General features: G+C 44.5%; 2 protein-coding genes across 2 annotated transcripts in view; both read left to right on the forward strand.

Annotated features, from left to right (window-relative positions):
* Positions 1–6421, forward strand: part of LOC113566856 — a 36749-nt gene extending 30328 nt beyond the window's left edge. Inside the window, exons 15-21 of the mRNA XM_026994018.1 lie at positions 2028–2475; positions 2510–2613; positions 2709–2871; positions 2995–3071; positions 5552–5999; positions 6034–6137; positions 6233–6421. Coding sequence (XP_026849819.1) covers positions 2028–2475; positions 2510–2613; positions 2709–2871; positions 2995–3071; positions 5552–5999; positions 6034–6137; positions 6233–6421 — 1533 coding nt within the window. The remainder of the gene's footprint in view (positions 1–2027; positions 2476–2509; positions 2614–2708; positions 2872–2994; positions 3072–5551; positions 6000–6033; positions 6138–6232) is intronic.
* A 2978-nt stretch (positions 6422–9399) lies between these two features.
* On the forward strand, positions 9400–9945 carry LOC113566858. Its single transcript, XM_026994020.1, has 2 exons — positions 9400–9552; positions 9622–9945. Exons 1-2 carry the CDS (start codon positions 9400–9402, stop codon positions 9943–9945), a joined length of 477 nt encoding a protein of 158 aa, XP_026849821.1.
* The last annotated feature ends 10654 nt before the right edge of the window (positions 9946–20599 follow it).

Raw genomic sequence — 20599 nt, forward strand, 5'->3', positions numbered from 1 at the left:
TATAAGAGCTAGAGCAACGATGTTTTGGATCCAGACTTCTGTGATATGTCACTGCTCCAAAAATATTTCAAAACTTTGCCCCGCCCATACACAATTTTAAAGATACGAGAAAACAAAAAACGAAGAATCGTAGAGAATGACCATATCTTTTAGAATGCAGAATCTGAATTGGATCGTATTATTATTATAGCCAGCATCAAGAAAAGAATTTAATTTTTTCTCGCCCTGTCTCTCTCTAACACACACGCATAGGCGGCTTTGCTTAGAGTAAAACAGTAGCGTCTAGATCTCAGAGACTATAAAAGCTAGAGCAAGCAAATTTGGTTTCCACACTCCTAATATATCGGACCGAGACGAGTTTGTTTCAAAATTTCGCCACACCCCCTTCCGCCCCCGCAAAGGACGAAAATCTGAGGCAACCACAAATCTCAGAGACTATTAAGGCTAGAATAACCAAATTTGGTACACACACTCCTTTAAGATGTCACTATAAAACGTATATCTCAGAATTTCGCCCCACCCCCTTCCGCCCACACAAAGGACGAAAATCTGTTGCATCCACAATATTGCAGATTTGAGAAAACTAAAAACGCAGAATCATAGATAACGACCATATCTATCAGATTGCTGAATCTGGATCATATCAGATCATTTTTGTAGCCAAAAGGAACAAATCAATTTGCATTGGCTACGCAGCGCCCGACGTCACGCTCAGACTGATTTTCTGTCTCTCTCGCACGCATTCTTTGTCGTGTCGTTTAATATTAGCGTCTGCCGGAGGAGAGCCATACTGACTTAGTATCGGGTATAACTGTAGAGTTGCGGTGTCCGCAGCAACTCACAACGTTCCCCCTCGTTTTTTTTTGTATTTGATCGCTGCTGAAGCGAATTTTTTTTGAGTAGCAAAACAGGAAGGGAATTAACGAATTAGATGTTATGTTTTTTTTGGGCGACGAAGAGTACAGCTGACCGACTTCCTCGAATAGGAACGACCGAGCACCCCAATCATCCTCTACGTCCGTCAATGGGCAAAGCAGGGGAGACCTTTCGTCTATTTCAAAAACTTTACGTCGATTTTCTAGGTCCGTACCCCCGAAGTCGATCCGGGAATATAGGCATTTTTGTAGTACTCGATCGTTTTTCTAAATTTCCTTTCGTAACTCGGTTCATGGAGGAAGACCTGTTTAATTGCTGATAGTGTCAGATAACGGCGTTCAATTCAAGTCACACAAGTTCAAGGATCTGTTAGCGAAATACCAAATTCGACATTCGTACACCGCCGCCTACGCTCCCCAAACCAATGCCTCAGAGCGGGTAAATCGCTCGGTACTCGCTGCTATCAAAGCGTACATTAAGCCCGATCAATCCAGTGTGCATGCAGCCATCAAAAGTAGCCCATATCCTGTTGCTTTTGGCCAAAACATGATTACTGGCGGTTCAACTTATCAACTCCTACGAAACCTCAGTATGTTGGAGGACCGAACAGTAGTCTTCGATCGCGACGATTCCTTCGAGCTAATTCGCAAGACCGCTGCAGAAGCAATGAAACAGCAGCATGTTCGCAATGAAAATATCTATAATCTTCGAAGCCGAGAAGTAAACTTTCAAGTGGGTCAAGAAGTGTCTAGACGAAATTTTGACCAGAGTAGTTTTGTGAAAGGCATTAATGCGAAACTGGTACCTACGTTTCGGAAAGCTCGCATTAAGAAAAGATTTCCAGGGTCGCTTTATTGGTAAATATCACGCAAATAATATTAAACAATAAATCGTATCCAGCACTCCAAGTGTGGATCACGCTTTGGTTAGCAAGACCCCAAACTGTGATTTCAGCGGGGGGTGTAATATTCGACGCTTATCGTGTCTTCTTGTATTTTAATTATCCACGGCTAACTCCCAAAATTATAGCCTAAAACTAGGCCGTAAAAAAATTCGAGTTGAAGATCTTGTGAGCTTTGATAAAGCTTATCAACAGCTGTTTTGCGACCAAGCGGCAACGCTTTGATATACAATTTTTCTTCAATTGCCAGACCGCCGTTCTGGCTGTTGCCATCTTCAATAAAACGCGTGCCTGCTGCCCCAGTTGTCGATCGCTCATTAGAAACTACGATCAGGAGCAGAATCTAGTGGTGCGCCAGACCCTCTGGGAGCTACCCATCAGCTGCCCCAGCTGCAATGACCAGTTCTCAGATAGGAAAGATCTCTCCAGACACTTGGAGTTCGTTTGTGAGGGGCGTGTGGTTTGCTGCAAGTACCACTGCGTGGGCTGTTCTTGGAAGGGCCCCTACAAGGACAGCGTCTCACATGATTCCGACTGTGGGTTTCCCCAGAAGCAGGGAAAGGAGATCCTAGATATGCTGCATGTCGAGGACAGGGAGCTTGAGGCCCAAAAGCCCGTGTTGCAGCTCCATCGGGTGCTGAGTGCTAGCCGGGTGGAATTTTTCACCTTGAGAATGAAGTGGATACACCGCTCAGAGGGTTTACACCCACGGACCCTCGAGTCTGAGGTAAGGTTTTGGAGAACCAGAACTCGTCTGCAGCATACCTCTGATGATCTCTTATCCCGATCCCCACAGTCGATTCGTGCCTTTGAGGAGGATTGGGTGCTGCGTCTACGTCTGAAAAGAGCTGGGGAAAAAATCACCGTCAGCGGCCAGCTATTGCTTTCGACTACCCCACGAGTGTCCCTCATGGTTGACCATTTGATCCAGATGCCGCAGAGTGTCTGCAGCGCCAAGCAGCTGCACGACATACGCCCGCGTATCTACCGCCATATTTTCGATTCAACCGGCAAGTGCGCAAAGCGCCAGGAGCTTCCCTTGGCGGGACCTCAGGCCCTGTACCGGCTATTTGCCATGACCCGGATCCAGCTCCGTTTGTGGATGTTTTTGCATTATTGAGCTGACGCTAAAAACCTTTAAATTGTGGTTTAAACCTTTATTGGGCACATCTTTTGATTTGATTTTTAAATTCGTTGCTTTAGAGCTGCATTTTTAGGGTTTGGGCGCCTTCTGGATCTGCTCGTTCACAGCAAGACCTTCTTCAGCAGCAGCGTTGGCCTTATCATGGAAGTCGTGCAGAAGCAATCGAGTAAATTAGGCATACGTTTTTGTCTGGTCTGTTAAGGTCGGCTAGTGTCGGCTAGACTTACCTTAACGCTATCCTCGTTGAAAAATTCCTTGACCTTTGCCAGCAGGTCGTTGAGCTGAGCCTCAACTGGCTTGGTGGGCTCCTCACGAGGCACGGGAGCACACATGCACACCTGAAAGCAGAGTTACAGTAAAACCACAATCAGTCAAAGCAATCTTGGCTATTTTTATACCCGATACTCAAAATGAGTATTGGGGTATATTAGATTTGTGGTAAAAGTGGATGTGTGTAACGTCCAGAAGGAATCGTTTCCGATTCCGATAAAGTATATATATTCTTGATCAGCATCAATAGCCGAGTCGATTGAGCCATGTCTGTCTATCCGTCCGTCCGTCTGTCCGTCTGTCCGTCCCCTTCAGCGCCTAATGCTCAAAGACTATAAGAGCTAGAGCAACGATGTTTTGGATCCAGACTTCTGTGATATGTCACTGCTCCAAAAATATTTCAAAACTTTGCCCCGCCCATACACAATTTTAAAGATACGAGAAAACAAAAAACGAAGAATCGTAGAGAATGACCATATCTTTTAGAATGCAGAATCTGAATTGGATCGTATTATTATTATAGCCAGCATCAAGAAAAGAATTTAATTTTTTCTCGCCCTGTCTCTCTCTAACACACACGCATAGGCGGCTTTGCTTAGAGTAAAACAGTAGCGTCTAGATCTCAGAGACTATAAAAGCTAGAGCAAGCAAATTTGGTTTCCACACTCCTAATATATCGGACCGAGACGAGTTTGTTTCAAAATTTCGCCACACCCCCTTCCGCCCCCGCAAAGGACGAAAATCTGAGGCAACCACAAATCTCAGAGACTATTAAGGCTAGAATAACCAAATTTGGTACACACACTCCTTTAAGATGTCACTATAAAACGTATATCTCAGAATTTCGCCCCACCCCCTTCCGCCCACACAAAGAACGAAAATCTGTTGCATCCACAATATTGCAGATTTGAGAAAACTAAAAACGCAGAATCATAGATAACGACCATATCTATCAGATTGCTGAATCTGGATCATATCAGAACATTTTTGTAGCCAAAAGGAACAAATCAATTTGCATTGGCTACGCAGCGCCCGACGTCACGCTCAGACTGATTTTCTGTCTCTCTCGCACGCATTCTTTGTCGTGTCGTTTAATATTAGCGTCTGCCGGAGGAGAGCCATACTGACTTAGTATCGGGTATAACTGTAGAGTTGCGGTGTCCGCAGCAACTCACAACGTTCCCCCTCGTTTTTTTTTGTATTTGATCGCTGCTGAAGCGAATTTTTTTTGAGTAGCAAAACAGGAAGGGAATTAACGAATTAGATGTTATGTTTTTTTTGGGCGACGAAGAGTACAGCTGACCGACTTCCTCGAATAGGAACGACCGAGCACCCCAATCATCCTCTACGTCCGTCAATGGGCAAAGCAGGGGAGACCTTTCGTCTATTTCAAAAACTTTACGTCGATTTTCTAGGTCCGTACCCCCGAAGTCGATCCGGGAATATAGGCATTTTTGTAGTACTCGATCATTTTTCTAAATTTCCTTTCGTAACTCGGTTCATGGAGGAAGACCTGTTTAATTGCTGATAGTGTCAGATAACGGCGTTCAATTCAAGTCACACAAGTTCAAGGATCTGTTAGCGAAATACCAAATTCGACATTCGTACACCGCCGCCTACGCTCCCCAAACCAATGCCTCAGAGCGGGTAAATCGCTCGGTACTCGCTGCTATCAAAGCGTACATTAAGCCCGATCAATCCAGTGTGCATGCAGCCATCAAAAGTAGCCCATATCCTGTTGCTTTTGGCCAAAACATGATTACTGGCGGTTCAACTTATCAACTCCTACGAAACCTCAGTATGTTGGAGGACCGAACAGTAGTCTTCGATCGCGACGATTCCTTCGAGCTAATTCGCAAGACCGCTGCAGAAGCAATGAAACAGCAGCATGTTCGCAATGAAAATATCTATAATCTTCGAAGCCGAGAAGTAAACTTTCAAGTGGGTCAAGAAGTGTCTAGACGAAATTTTGACCAGAGTAGTTTTGTGAAAGGCATTAATGCGAAACTGGTACCTACGTTTCGGAAAGCTCGCATTAAGAAAAGATTTCCAGGGTCGCTTTATTGGTAAATATCACGCAAATAATATTAAACAATAAATCGTATCCAGCACTCCAAGTGTGGATCACGCTTTGGTTAGCAAGACCCCAAACTGTGATTTCAGCGGGGGGTGTAATATTCGACGCTTATCGTGTCTTCTTGTATTTTAATTATCCACGGCTAACTCCCAAAATTATAGCCTAAAACTAGGCCGTAAAAAAATTCGAGTTGAAGATCTTGTGAGCTTTGATAAAGCTTATCAACAGCTGTTTTGCGACCAAGCGGCAACGCTTTGATATACAATTTTTCTTCAATTGCCAGACCGCCGTTCTGGCTGTTGCCATCTTCAATAAAACGCGTGCCTGCTGCCCCAGTTGTCGATCGCTCATTAGAAACTACGATCAGGAGCAGAATCTAGTGGTGCGCCAGACCCTCTGGGAGCTACCCATCAGCTGCCCCAGCTGCAATGACCAGTTCTCAGATAGGAAAGATCTCTCCAGACACTTGGAGTTCGTTTGTGAGGGGCGTGTGGTTTGCTGCAAGTACCACTGCGTGGGCTGTTCTTGGAAGGGCTCCTACAAGGACAGCGTCTCACATGATTCCGACTGTGGGTTTCCCCAGAAGCAGGGAAAGGAGATCCTAGATATGCTGCATGTCGAGGACAGGGAGCTTGAGGCCCAAAAGCCCGTGTTGCAGCTCCATCGGGTGCTGAGTGCTAGCCGGGTGGAATTTTTCACCTTGAGAATGAAGTGGATACACCGCTCAGAGGGTTTACACCCACGGACCCTCGAGTCTGAGGTAAGGTTTTGGAGAACCAGAACTCGTCTGCAGCATACCTCTGATGATCTCTTATCCCGATCCCCACAGTCGATTCGTGCCTTTGAGGAGGATTGGGTGCTGCGTCTACGTCTGAAAAGAGCTGGGGAAAAAATCACCGTCAGCGGCCAGCTATTGCTTTCGACTACCCCACGAGTGTCCCTCATGGTTGACCATTTGATCCAGATGCCGCAGAGTGTCTGCAGCGCCAAGCAGCTGCACGACATACGCCCGCGTATCTACCGCCATATTTTCGATTCAACCGGCAAGTGCGCAAAGCGCCAGGAGCTTCCCTTGGCGGGACCTCAGGCCCTGTACCGGCTATTTGCCATGACCCGGATCCAGCTCCGTTTGTGGATGTTTTTGCATTATTGAGCTGACGCTAAAAACCTTTAAATTGTGGTTTAAACCTTTATTGGGCACATCTTTTGATTTGATTTTTAAATTCGTTGCTTTAGAGCTGCATTTTTAGGGTTTGGGCGCCTTCTGGATCTGCTCGTTCACAGCAAGACCTTCTTCAGCAGCAGCGTTGGCCTTATCATGGAAGTCGTGCAGAAGCAATCGAGTAAATTAGGCATACGTTTTTGTCTGGTCTGTTAAGGTCGGCTAGTGTCGGCTAGACTTACCTTAACGCTATCCTCGTTGAAAAATTCCTTGACCTTTGCCAGCAGGTCGTTGAGCTGAGCCTCAACTGGCTTGGTGGGCTCCTCACGAGGCACGGGAGCACACATGCACACCTGAAAGCAGAGTTACAGTAAAACCACAATCAGTCAAAGCAATCTTGGCTATTTTTATACCCGATACTCAAAATGAGTATTGGGGTATATTAGATTTGTGGTAAAAGTGGATGTGTGTAACGTCCAGAAGGAATCGTTTCCGATTCCGATAAAGTATATATATTCTTGATCAGCATCAATAGCCGAGTCGATTGAGCCATGTCTGTCTATCCGTCCGTCCGTCTGTCCGTCTGTCCGTCCCCTTCAGCGCCTAATGCTCAAAGACTATAAGAGCTAGAGCAACGATGTTTTGGATCCAGACTTCTGTGATATGTCACTGCTCCAAAAATATTTCAAAACTTTGCCCCGCCCATACACAATTTTAAAGATACGAGAAAACAAAAAACGAAGAATCGTAGAGAATGACCATATCTTTTAGAATGCAGAATCTGAATTGGATCGTATTATTATTATAGCCAGCATCAAGAAAAGAATTTAATTTTTTCTCGCCCTGTCTCTCTCTAACACACACGCATAGGCGGCTTTGCTTAGAGTAAAACAGTAGCGTCTAGATCTCAGAGACTATAAAAGCTAGAGCAAGCAAATTTGGTTTCCACACTCCTAATATATCGGACCGAGACGAGTTTGTTTCAAAATTTCGCCACACCCCCTTCCGCCCCCGCAAAGGACGAAAATCTGAGGCAACCACAAATCTCAGAGACTATTAAGGCTAGAATAACCAAATTTGGTACACACACTCCTTTAAGATGTCACTATAAAACGTATATCTCAGAATTTCGCCCCACCCCCTTCCGCCCACACAAAGAACGAAAATCTGTTGCATCCACAATATTGCAGATTTGAGAAAACTAAAAACGCAGAATCATAGATAACGACCATATCTATAAGATTGCTGAATCTGGATCATATCAGAACATTTTTGTAGCCAAAAGGAACAAATCAATTTGCATTGGCTACGCAGCGCCCGACGTCACGCTCAGACTGATTTTCTGTCTCTCTCGCACGCATTCTTTGTCGTGTCGTTTAATATTAGCGTCTGCCGGAGGAGAGCCATACTGACTTAGTATCGGGTATAACTGTAGAGTTGCGGTGTCCGCAGCAACTCACAACGTTCCCCCTCGTTTTTTTTTGTATTTGATCGCTGCTGAAGCGAATTTTTTTTGAGTAGCAAAACAGGAAGGGAATTAACGAATTAGATGTTATGTTTTTTTTGGGCGACGAAGAGTACAGCTGACCGACTTCCTCGAATAGGAACGACCGAGCACCCCAATCATCCTCTACGTCCGTCAATGGGCAAAGCAGGGGAGACCTTTCGTCTATTTCAAAAACTTTACGTCGATTTTCTAGGTCCGTACCCCCGAAGTCGATCCGGGAATATAGGCATTTTTGTAGTACTCGATCATTTTTCTAAATTTCCTTTCGTAACTCGGTTCATGGAGGAAGACCTGTTTAATTGCTGATAGTGTCAGATAACGGCGTTCAATTCAAGTCACACAAGTTCAAGGATCTGTTAGCGAAATACCAAATTCGACATTCGTACACCGCCGCCTACGCTCCCCAAACCAATGCCTCAGAGCGGGTAAATCGCTCGGTACTCGCTGCTATCAAAGCGTACATTAAGCCCGATCAATCCAGTGTGCATGCAGCCATCAAAAGTAGCCCATATCCTGTTGCTTTTGGCCAAAACATGATTACTGGCGGTTCAACTTATCAACTCCTACGAAACCTCAGTATGTTGGAGGACCGAACAGTAGTCTTCGATCGCGACGATTCCTTCGAGCTAATTCGCAAGACCGCTGCAGAAGCAATGAAACAGCAGCATGTTCGCAATGAAAATATCTATAATCTTCGAAGCCGAGAAGTAAACTTTCAAGTGGGTCAAGAAGTGTCTAGACGAAATTTTGACCAGAGTAGTTTTGTGAAAGGCATTAATGCGAAACTGGTACCTACGTTTCGGAAAGCTCGCATTAAGAAAAGATTTCCAGGGTCGCTTTATTGGTAAATATCACGCAAATAATATTAAACAATAAATCGTATCCAGCACTCCAAGTGTGGATCACGCTTTGGTTAGCAAGACCCCAAACTGTGATTTCAGCGGGGGGTGTAATATTCGACGCTTATCGTGTCTTCTTGTATTTTAATTATCCACGGCTAACTCCCAAAATTATAGCCTAAAACTAGGCCGTAAAAAAATTCGAGTTGAAGATCTTGTGAGCTTTGATAAAGCTTATCAACAGCTGTTTTGCGACCAAGCGGCAACGCTTTGATATGCAATTTTTCTGCAATTGCCAGACCGCCGTTCTGGCTGTTGCCATCTTCAATAAAACGCGTGCCTGCTGCCCCAGTTGTCGATCGCTCATTAGAAACTACGATTAGGAGCAGAATCTAGTGGTGCGCCAGACCCTCTGGGAGCTACCCATCAGCTGCCCCAGCTGCAATGACCAGTTCTCAGATAGGAAAGATCTCTCCAGACACTTGGAGTTCGTTTGTGAGGGGCGTGTGGTTTGCTGGAAGTACCACTGCGTGGGCTGTTCTTGGAAGGGCTCCTACAAGGACAGCGTCTCACATGATTCCGACTGTGGGTTTCCCCAGAATCAGGGAAAGGAGATCCTAGATATGCTGCATGTCGAGGACAGGGAGCTTGAGGCCCAAAAGCCCGTGTTGCAGCTCCATCGGGTGCTGAGTGCTAGCCGGGTGGAATTTTTCACCTTGAGAATGAAGTGGATACACCGCTCAGAGGGTTTACACCCACGGACCCTCGAGTCTGAGGTAAGGTTTTGGAAAACCAGAACTCGTCTGCAGCATACCTCTGATGATCTCTTATCCCGATCCCCACAGACGATTCGTGCCTTTGAGGAGGATTGGGTGCTGCGTCTACGTCTGAAAAGAGCTGGGGAAAAAATCACCGTCAGCGGCCAGCTATTGCTTTCGACTACCCCACGAGTGTCCCTCATGGTTGACCATTTGATCCAGATGCCGCAGAGTGTCTGCAGCGCCAAGCAGCTGCACGACATACGCCCGCGTATCTACCGCCATATTTTCGATTCAACCGGCAAGTGCGCAAACCGCCAGGAGCTTCCCTTGGCGGGACCTCAGGCCCTGTACCGGCTATTTGCCATGACCCGGATCCAGCTCCGTTTGTGGATGTTTTTGCATTATTGAGCTGACGCTAAAAACCTTTAAATTGTGGTTTAAACCTTTATTGGGCACATCTTTTGATTTGATTTTTAAATTCGTTGCTTTAGAGCTGCATTTTTAGGGTTTTGGCGCCTTCTGGATCTTCTCGTTCACATCAAGACCTTCTTCAGCAGCAGCGTTGGCCTTATCATGGAAGTCGTGCAGAAGCAATCGAGTAAATTAGGCATACGTTTTTGTCTGGTCTGTTAAGGTCGGCTAATGTCGGCTAGACTTACCTTAACTCTATCCTCGTTGAAAAATTCCTTGACCTTTGCCAGCAGGTCGTTGAGCTGAGCCTCAACTGGCTTGGTGGGCTCCTCACGAGGCACGCGAGCCCACATGCACACCTGAAAGCAGAGTTACAGTAAAACCACAATCAGTCAAAGCAATCTTGGCTATTTTTATACCCGATACTCAAAATGAGTATTGGGGTATATTAGATTTGTGGTAAAAGTGGATGTGTGTAACGTCCAGAAGGAATCGTTTCCGACCCCATAAAGTATATATATTCTTGATCAGCATCAATAGCCGAGTCGATTGAGCCATGTCTGTGTGTCCGTCCGTCCGTCTGTCCGTTTGTCCGTCCCCTTCAGCGCCTAATGCTCAAAGACTATAAGAGCTAGAGCAACGATGTTTTGGATCCAGACTTCTGTAATATGTCACTGCTCCAAAAATATTTCAAAACTTTGCCCCGCCCACTTCCGCCCCCACAAAGGGCGAAAATCTGTGGCATACACAATTTTAAAGATACAAGAAAACAAAAAACGCAGAATCGTAGAGAATGACCATATCTTTTAGAATGCAGAATCTGAATTGAATCGTATTATTATTATAGCCAGCATCAAGAAAACAATTTAATTTTTTCTCGCCCTGTCTCTCTCTAACACACTCGTAGCATAGGCGGCTTTGCTTAGAGTAAAACATTAGCGTCTAGATCTCAGAGACTATAAAAGCTAGAGAAAGCAAATTTGGTATCCACACTCCTAATATATCGGACCGAGACGAGTTTGTTTCAAAATTTCGCCACACCCCCTTCCGCCCCCGCAAAGGATGCAAATCTGGGGATATTCACAAATCTCAGAGACTATTAAAGCTAGAGTAACCAAATTTGGTGCACACACTGCTTTAAGATGTCACTATAAAACGTATATCTCAGAATTTCGCCCCACCCCCTTCCGCCCACACAAAGGACGAAAATCTGTTGCATCCACAATATTGCAGATTTGAGAAAACTAAAAACGCAGAATCATAACGACCATATCTATCAGATTGCTGAATCTGGATCATATCAGATCATTTTTGTAGCCAAAAGGAACAAATCAATTTGCATTGGCTACGCAGCGCCCGACGTCACCCTCAGACTGATTTTCTGTCTCTCTCGCACGCATTGTTTGTCGTGTCGTTTAATATTAGCGGCGTCTGCCGGAGGAGAGCCATACTGACTTAGTATCGGGTATAACTGTAGAGTTGCGGTGTCCGCAGCAACTCACAACGTTCCCCCTCGTTATACCTGATACTCAAAATGAGTATTGGGGTATATTAGATTTGTGGTAAAAGTGGATGTGTGTAACGTCCAGAAGGAATCGTTTCCGACCACATCCGTTCTCTTTCGTAGTGATCAGACGTGTTTTTGTTTTGCGCTCCGCATTTTTTCCTTTTGTTTCAAATAAACAGCCGGAGTTTTCCTAACTAAATTCTAATTATACTCCCTAACCAGACAACAATCTGGAAACCAATTCTTTTACGCGAGTGCATGCCTTTTGATTTGTGTTAAAATATTATTTAACTTTTTATTTTTCGGCGTCGGCTTGTGTTGTGTTGTTGCAGTGAGTGAGTATTGCATTGCAGTCCGCTCTCGTCTGGTAGCTTTTGTTGTCTTATCGCTCTCTCGCTATCACCTCAACCTCAATAACTGTTCTCTCTCTCTCGCTCTTTCAACTTTCTGAGCAATAGCGCTCTCTGTCTAGTAGCTCTCGCTATAACCGCTCTCCACTCTGCTCTCTTTTTTTTTCTTACCAATTCCGCTTTGAGCGTTGTCTGGCACATTGGTCTGATACCAATTTGTTTTGGAAATTTTTAATTATTTTGATTTTAATTTTTCTTTGCAAATTTTCTTAAGAAAATATTTAAATAATAAAAATAATAAAAATAAAAATGGAATTCGCTGTGGTCTGCGCCAAAAAAACCTGCAAGAAGCAGATCACTCAAGATCAGCCGAATGTCCCCTGCTGGCTCTGCGACAGCGTAGTCCACGCAAAATGCGCGGGATTTTCTGGCCTCGTGAGTGATGCTATAGCCAAACGTAATGGCTTGCATTACAGTTGCGAGGCATGCCGTGCGGTGGAGAAAGACATGGTGGCTTTCATGAGGCAGACGCGGAGTGGCTTTAAGGAGCTGACCGTTGGTTTCAAAAACCAATACGATCGGCTCCTAGCCATGGAGGCTCAGTTTAGCGGTTTAAAACTGCTGAATGAGTCTCCGAGGCGCAAAAAGGTCACTCCGCGGGACCTGCAAGTGCCAACCGTCTTTCAGCCGTGCGCCGCCGAAAAACTGACTCCGACCACTCCAAGTGTGCAGCAGTTGATCTCGTTTGCCACTCCAAAGGCAACGAAAGCTGCTGGCGATGCAGATTCGGTAGCCGAATTCATCGCCTCGGAGAATGTGCAGCCAAGTACGTCTGCAGCGTCCACTAAACCACTGGTGGGAGTCCCACCAAAACGACAAGTTTTTGTTTCACGGCTGGCCCCTGACCTCACATCTAATGATGTAACTGCTTTCATTCAAAGCAAAATAAAAGCCGTGGGTTTAAAGGTGGAGAAATTTAACTTCTCTTATGCCAGGGAGATAGCGTCGTTTAAGATAAGCATCTCCCCAACTCAATTTGACACCATTTGCTCCACCAAATTTTGGCCGGAGCATTTGGTGGTGAAGGAGTTTAAGGCTAAGAAGAAGAATAGGCCCCCTATATCGCTTCCAAATCTTTCCAGCGTGCCACCCTCAACCTCAACTTCCTCTTCCTCAACTTCCCGTCTTGCTCCAACCTTTCCAAAAAACTAACTTCTCTTTTAGTAACCTATCAGAATGTAAGAGGCTTGCGTAGTAAGCTCAGCATTCTTTTCCGGGATAGTGTTGCATTTGCTTCCCACGTTATTGTGTTTACTGAAACCTGGTTAAAGCCGGACATTCTTAGTTCCGAGGTTTTGGCAGGTCGGTACACAACTTTTAGAAAGGACCGTTCGTCTCGACGTGCAGGAGGGGTTCTAATTGCAGTGGACTCTTACTTCACGTCAGAACACTTCACAGTCCAAGTTCAACAGGAACTGGAATTCCTGTGTGTAAAACTGATTCTTCCCGCTTTCGCTATATTCATTACTTGCTCGTATATCCCACCTTCTTCGGATATTTCAATTTATGAGCAGCACTTGTCCGCTTTAACCGCTGTTGCTTCCTCGCTATCTGATAAAGATCGTATGATAGTTCTTGGTGACTTCAACTTGCCAGGAACTGTTTGGTCTTCGGTAAACGAGTCTAGTATCCTAGTGCCCATGTCACGACATGACTTTGTTGACGGCTTGCTTGACCTGTCCCTGTCTCAAGTCAATCATGTGAAAAATTCCTTGGGTCGATTGCTTGATCTATGCTTTGTATCGGATCCGACCATAGTGTTGTTAACCCGAGCCCGCTCACTATACCTGAAGACGCCTACCACCCTACTTTCGAGGTGTCGCTAGACATAGGACCAACTGTATTGGATCGGTCGAGTAGACTACCTGAACGTGTCCGCTGCTTTCGTAAAGCCGAGTTTGCGAAGCTTAATAACCTAATTAGGGATTTTGATTGGTCCGCTTTGTACTTGTGCACTGATGTCACAAAAGGCACAAACATTTTTTACAATGCTCTTGGCACATTTTTTGATTGTTGTGTCCCGCTTTCTTGTCCGATTATCCGATTAGATCTGGAAAACCCCCTTGGTTTACCAAAGAGTTATCCAGTCTAAAAAACTTAAAATCAAGACTTTATAAAAAATTTCAAGAAGTGGGTTCTCCTACTTCTCACTCTCGTTATGTAATAGCTCGGTCAAACTTTTCAGTTCTTAATGCTCAATGCTATAAGAACTACCTATCTCGTTGCAGGATACGTTTTTCTCACGACCCTAAACAGTTTTACTGCTTCGTAAACAGTAAGCGTAGAACGTCCGCACACCCATCCTCGCTATCATTTTGTAATACGTCGGCAAATAATGATCAGGCAATTGCCGATCTTTTTGCCCAGTTTTTCCAAACCACCTATTCTGAGGAACGCTACTCTGGTCAACCGTACCCATTCGGATTACCGAGGTCGAACGGCATTTTCAGTCCCTTGTTAAATGAATATTCCCTACTTCAAGATCTTCGACTAGTTAAGCCGGTGTTTTCACCGGGTCCAGACGGGGTTCCAGGTTGTGTACTCAGGTACTGCGCCGAGGCTCTGTGTGGACCATTGCTTAAACTATTCACCCTGTCCATTGATTCCTCTTGCTTCCCCCCAATCTGGAAGGAATCGTTTATAATTCCTCTCCATAAAAAAGGTAGCAAGTCTGAAGCAAAAAATTATAGAGGTATAGCAAAGTTATCCGCTATTCCCAAATTGTTTGAGAAGGTTTTAACTCCGCACTTGCAACATCTCTGCAAGTCACTTATATCTCCAACTCAGCATGGATTTATAAGGCGGCGATCAACCACCACGAACTTGTTAGAGTTTACCTCTTTCATTATTAAAGGCTTTCAAGGTAACTTACAGACGGATGTTATTTACACCGACTTTAGTAAAGCATTCGACTCTGTAAACCATTCCCTTTTAGCACATAAACTTGACCTTTTAGGGTTTCCGCCCAACCTCCTGAGATGGATTTCTAGCTATCTTTGTTCTAGGTCTCAAAGAGTCCTCTTCAAAAACTTCCTCTCTTTACCAGTAAAGGTTTCTTCGGGAGTACCACAGGGCAGCCATCTAGGCCCCTTACTCTTCACTCTCTTTATTAATGACTTGCCTTCAGTATTAACATACTCTCGAGTATGATGTTAAACTCTGTGTCCAGTACAAGGACATTTCATTTCATTCTCGCTTGCAATCCGATCTCAATAGCTTTCAGTCATGGTGTTGTGCAAACTTGTTACACCTTAATGCCTCGAAATGCAAAGTTATGACATTTCATCGTTCTAACCCTTTGTTGGCTCCCTACACCCTATTTGGGGGTTCTCTTGAGAGAATTACCCTGGTGGATGATCTGGGTGTTATGTTAGACCCCAAGTTAAAGTTTTCCGAACACATTTCTACCATGGTAAATAAGGCCATGGGCGTGCTTGGGTTTATAAAGAGGTGGTCAAAGGAATTTGACGACCCCTATATAACAAAGACTCTCTATACCTCGCTTGTTCGTCCGATCTTAGAATACGGCTCCTGTGTATGGTGCCCTCAGTACAAAGTACACCAGGACCGTATAGAATCAGTACAGAAAAACTTTTTACTCTTTGCTCTGCGGGGCCTTAACTGGGATGCGGGTGTAAGACTCCCATCTTACTCTAGTAGACTATTATTAGTAAACCTCCCATCCTTAGTTAACCGTAGAAAAATGCTTGGTGTGATATTTATGCACAACTTGATCAGGGGTGACACAGACAGCCCTGATCTATTGAGCCGCATAAACTTCACGATTCCTATTAGACTGACTAGAAACTTTATACCGTTGTTCCTTCCACTTTGTAGATCGAATTATTCCTTGCATGAACCGTTTAGGGTCTTATGCTCGGATTATAATTCCCTCTACCATATTATATCCTCCACTAATTCTCTTCCTCTTATTAAATTACTAATCCTTACACACCTTTCTAGTAATTAGTAATTGTAGTGGTATTGTATTTTGTATTTTATTGCATGCTTAATTTCTTAATAAGTTCAGTGCTAATTTTCCTTGCATGCTCGCGTTTGGTTCGGCTACGCACCGCGCGTCATGCGGCAGCGCCCCTCGGTCGGTTGGGCGGGAGGAGGGCTGCGTTTTGCCTGGGATCCGCGCGTAACAGCCTTCTGCTGGTGTCACACGGGCCACTTGACGGTGCAGTAATTGCATCGCCTCTTGATAGATGCAGTCTTTGCATGTCAACGTCCATATATTATATATTCTTGATCAGCATCAATAGCCGAGTCGATTGAGCCCTGTCTGTCTGTCCGTCCGTCCGTCTGTCCGTCCCCTTCAGCGCCTAATGCTCAAAGACTATAAGAGCTAGAGCAACGATGTTTTGGATCCAGACTTCTGTGATATGTCACTGCTACAAAAATATTTCAAAACTTTGCCCCGCCCACTTCCGTCCCCACAAAGGACGAAAATCTGTGGCATCCACATTTTTAAAGATACGATAAAACCAAAAACGCAGAATCGTAGAGAATGACCATATCTTTTAGACTGCAGAATCTGAATTGGATCGTATTATTATTATAGCCAGGCGGCTTTTCTTAGAGTAAAACGCCTAGATCTCAGAGACTATAAAAGCTAGAGCAACCAAATTTGGTGTCCACACTCCTAATATATCGGACCGAGACGAGTTTGTTTCAAAATTTCGCCACACCCCCTTCCGCCCCCGCAAAGGATGCAAATCTGGGGATATTCACAAATCTCAGAGACTATTAAAGCTAGAGTAACCAAATTTGGTACACACACTCCTTTAAGATGTCACTATAAAACGTATATCTCAGAATTTCGCCCCACCCCCTTCCGCCCACACAAAGGACGAAAATCTGTGGCATCCACAATTTAAAAGATACGAGAAAACCAAAAACGCAGAATCGTAGAGAATGACCATATCTTTTAGAATGCAGAATCTGAATTGAATCGTATTATTATTATAGCCAGCATCAAGAAAACAATTTCATTTTTTCTCGCCCTGTCTCTCTCTAACACACACGTAGCATAGGCGGCTTTGCTTAGAGTAAAACATTAGCGCCTAGATCTCAGAGACTATAAAAGCTAGAGCAACCAAATTTGGTATCCACACTCCTAATATATCAGACCGAGACGAGTTTGTTTCAAAATTTCGCCACACCCCCTTCCGCCCCCGCAAAGGATGCAAATCTGGGGATATTCACAAATCTCAGAGACTATTATGGCTAGAGTAACCAAATTTAGTATCCGCACTCCTGTTAGATCTCACTATAAAACGTATATCTCAAAATTTCGCCCCACCCCCTTCCGCCCACACAAAGAACGAAAATCTGTTGCATCAACAATATTGCACATTCGAGAAAACTAAAAACGCAGAATCATAAATAATGACCATATCTATCAGGTTGCTGAATCTGGATCAGATCAGATCAGATCATTTTTATAGCCAAAAGGAACAAATCAATTTGCAGTGGCTACGCAGCTCCCGACGTCACGCTCAGACTGATTTTCTGTCTCTCTCGCACGCACTCTTTGTCGTGTCGATTAATATTAGCGGAGTCTGCCGGAGGAGAGCCATACTGACTTAGTATCGGGTATAACTGTAGAGTTGCGGTGTCCGCAGCAACTCACAACGTTCCCCCTTGTTTTGTATTTGATCGCTGCTGAAGCGAATTTTTTTTGAGTAGCAAAACAGGAAGCAAATTAACGAATTAGATGTTATGCTTTTTTTGGGCGACGAAGAGTACAGCTGACCGACTTCCTCGAATAGGAACGACCGAGCACCCCAATCATCCTCTACGTCCGTCAATGGGCAAAGCAGGGGAGACCTTTCGTCTATTTCAAAAACTTTACGTCGATTTTCTAGGTCCGTACCCCCGAAGTCGATCCGGGAATATAGGCATTTTTGTAGTACTCGATCATTTTCTAAATTTCCTTTCGTAACTCGGTTCATGGAGGAAGACCTGTTTAATTGCTTTGGAGTCCTGGAAGTGATAGTGTCAGATAACGGCGTTCAATTCAAGTCACACAAGTTCAAGGATCTGTTAGCGAAATACAAAATTCGACATTCGTACACCGCCGCCTACGCTCCCCAAACCAATGCCTCAGAGCGGGTAAATCGCTCGGTACTCGCTGCTATCAAAGCGTACATTAAGCCCGATCAATCCAGTGTGCATGCAGCCATCAAAAGTAGCCCATATCCTGTTGCTTTTGGCCAAAACATGATTACTGGCGCTTCCACTTATCAACTCCTACGAAACCTCAGTATGTTGGAGGACCGAACAGTAGTCTTCGATCGCGACGATACCTTCGAGCTAATTCGCAAGACCGCTGCAGAAGCAATGAAACAGCAGCATGTTCGCAATGAAAATATCTATAATCTTCGAAGCCGAGAAGTAAACTTTCAAGTGGGTCAAGTGTATAGACGAAATTTTGACCAGAGTAGTTTTGTGAAAGGCATTAATGCGAAACTGGCACCTACGTTTCGGAAAGCCCGCATTAAGAAAAGATTTCCAGGGTCGCTTTATTGGTAAATATCACGCAAATGATATTAAACAATAAATCGTATCCAGCACTCCAAGTGTGGATCACGCTTTGGTTAGCAAGACCCCAAACTGTGATTTCAGCGGGGTTGTAATATTCGACGCTTATCGTGTCTTCTTGTATTTTAATTATCCACGGCTAACTCCCAAAATTATAGCCTAAAACTAGGCCGTAAAAAAATTCGAGTTGAAGATCTTGTGAGCTTTGATAAAGCTTATCAACAGCTGTTTTGCGACCAAGCGGCAACGCTTTGATATCCAATTTTTCTGCCGTGCACTATATTTTATTAAATATTGCTGTGTCTGGATCCTGTATAACAGAAGAAGACCATAGAAAGTGTGGGAAAACGTGGGTTGCTGTTTTTAGTAGTCCCAGCCTCTTTATTTCTCTCCTCGTGACCGTCAGAGTCTTGTAGAGCTGACCCAGTTCTCTAAACCAAGGTCAAGCCAAAGTCAGAGCCTAGTGCAAGTGCCAAGTGCGGCTCAAAGTGATCATTTAATTTGAGTGGACGCGCCAGTTATATATCTGACTGTTAATAGGTGGCCCTGAAGGATCATGGTAGGGTGGGCGTTCTCGCCAATGAGCTATACCGCAGCCGACAAAGATCTGACCGGTGATCTTCTTCGTTTACGTATCCATGCTGATCTGTCCCTTTGACCCCCTGTATCCCGTTTCCTAGTATCCTTTTCCTACTCGTACGCGATTTTTTTTTATATAAATTCTTATCTCGACCATTTGCCAGAGCTCTAAATGGGTAGTAAAATGTCCTCCATGCCCACATAGTATGCTACATAGTCTATAACTCTACTTTTAGCACTCTACTTCACTCCACTCTCTTATCTGAGCGGACCGGGACGTACGCTTCTAAGCACTTGACCTTGATAGTGGCGCCGGTAATAAGCCCGGCTCTCGGTTTCATCTCGGCTGCGACGCAAAACGAGCTGTCGCTATGAGTACTCAAGTCAACGTTCTTCAGTAAAGAGCAGCACCAGTAAAACAAACTAAAAACCAACGAGGGGGAACGTTGTGAGTTGCTGCGGACACCGCAACTCTACAGTTATACCCGATACTAAGTCAGTATGGCTCTCCTCCGGCAGACGCCGCTAATATTAAACGACACGACAAAGAATGCGTGCGAGAGAGACAGAAAATCAGTCTGAGCGTGACGTCGGGCGCTGCGTAGCCACTGCAAATTGATTTGTTCCTTTTGGCTATAAAAATGGTCTGATCTGATCCAGATTCAGCAATCTAATAGATATGGTCATTATCTATGATTCTGCGTTTTTAGTTTTCTCAAATCTGCAATATTGTGGATGCAACAGATTTTCGTCCTTTGTGGGGGCGGATGGGGGTGGGGCGAAATTCTGAGATATACGTTTTATAGTGACATCTTAAAGGAGTGTGTGTACCAAAATTGGTTATTCTAGCCTTAATAGTCTCTGAGATTTGTGGTTGCCTCAGATTTTCGTCCTTTGCGGGGGCGGAAGGGGGTGTGGCGAAATTTTGACACAAAACGGTCAAATTCGATATCACAGGAGTGTGGATACCAAATTTGGTTGCTCTAGCTCTTATGGGTTCTGAGATCCTTGAACTCATATTTTTCAATTGGCAAAACCGACCATGAAACCTGTGTGTTAGAGTGAGACAGAGCGAGAAAGAGTGAAATTGTTTTCGTGATTCTGGCTGTAATAATTATACGATCTGGTTCAGATTTTGCACTCTAGAAGATATAGTCATCTTCTACGATTCTGCGGTTTTTGTTTTCTTGTATCTTTAAAATTGTGGATGCCACAGATTTTCGCCCTTTGTGGGGGCGGAAGTCGGCGGTGCAAAGTTTTGAAATATTTTTGTAGCAGTGACATATCACAGAAGTCTGGATCCAAAACATCGTTGCTCTAGCTCTTATAGTCTTTGAGCATTAGGCGCTGAAGGGGACGGACAAACGGACAGACGGACGGACGGACAGACAGACATGGCTCAATCGACTCGGCTATTGATGCTGATCAAGAATATATATACTTTATGCGGTCGGAAACGATTCCTTCTGGACGTTACACACATACACTTTTACCAGAAATCTAATATACCCCAATACTCATTTTGAGTATCGGGTATAAAAACAGAGGATAAACACAGAGAAAAACGGCATAGTAGGCCCCCATGAATAGTTTAGTTTAATAGAAT

Source organism: Drosophila persimilis, unplaced genomic scaffold, assembly GCF_003286085.1.
Source record: "Drosophila persimilis strain 14011-0111.01,24,50 unplaced genomic scaffold, DperRS2 tig00001116-arrow-arrow-pilon, whole genome shotgun sequence".
In the NCBI taxonomy this organism is placed as follows: domain Eukaryota; kingdom Metazoa; phylum Arthropoda; class Insecta; order Diptera; family Drosophilidae; genus Drosophila; species Drosophila persimilis.

Excerpts from the sequence above, each read along its gene's own strand:
- LOC113566858 (XM_026994020.1), top strand. The coding sequence starts at position 9,400 with ATGCTGCATGTCGAGGACAGGGAGCTTGAGGCCCAAAAGCCCGTGTTG. Across the intron at positions 9,553-9,621 it reads CACGGACCCTCGAGTCTGAG|ACGATTCGTGCCTTTGAGGA; the intron begins GTAAGGTTTTGG and ends CGATCCCCACAG.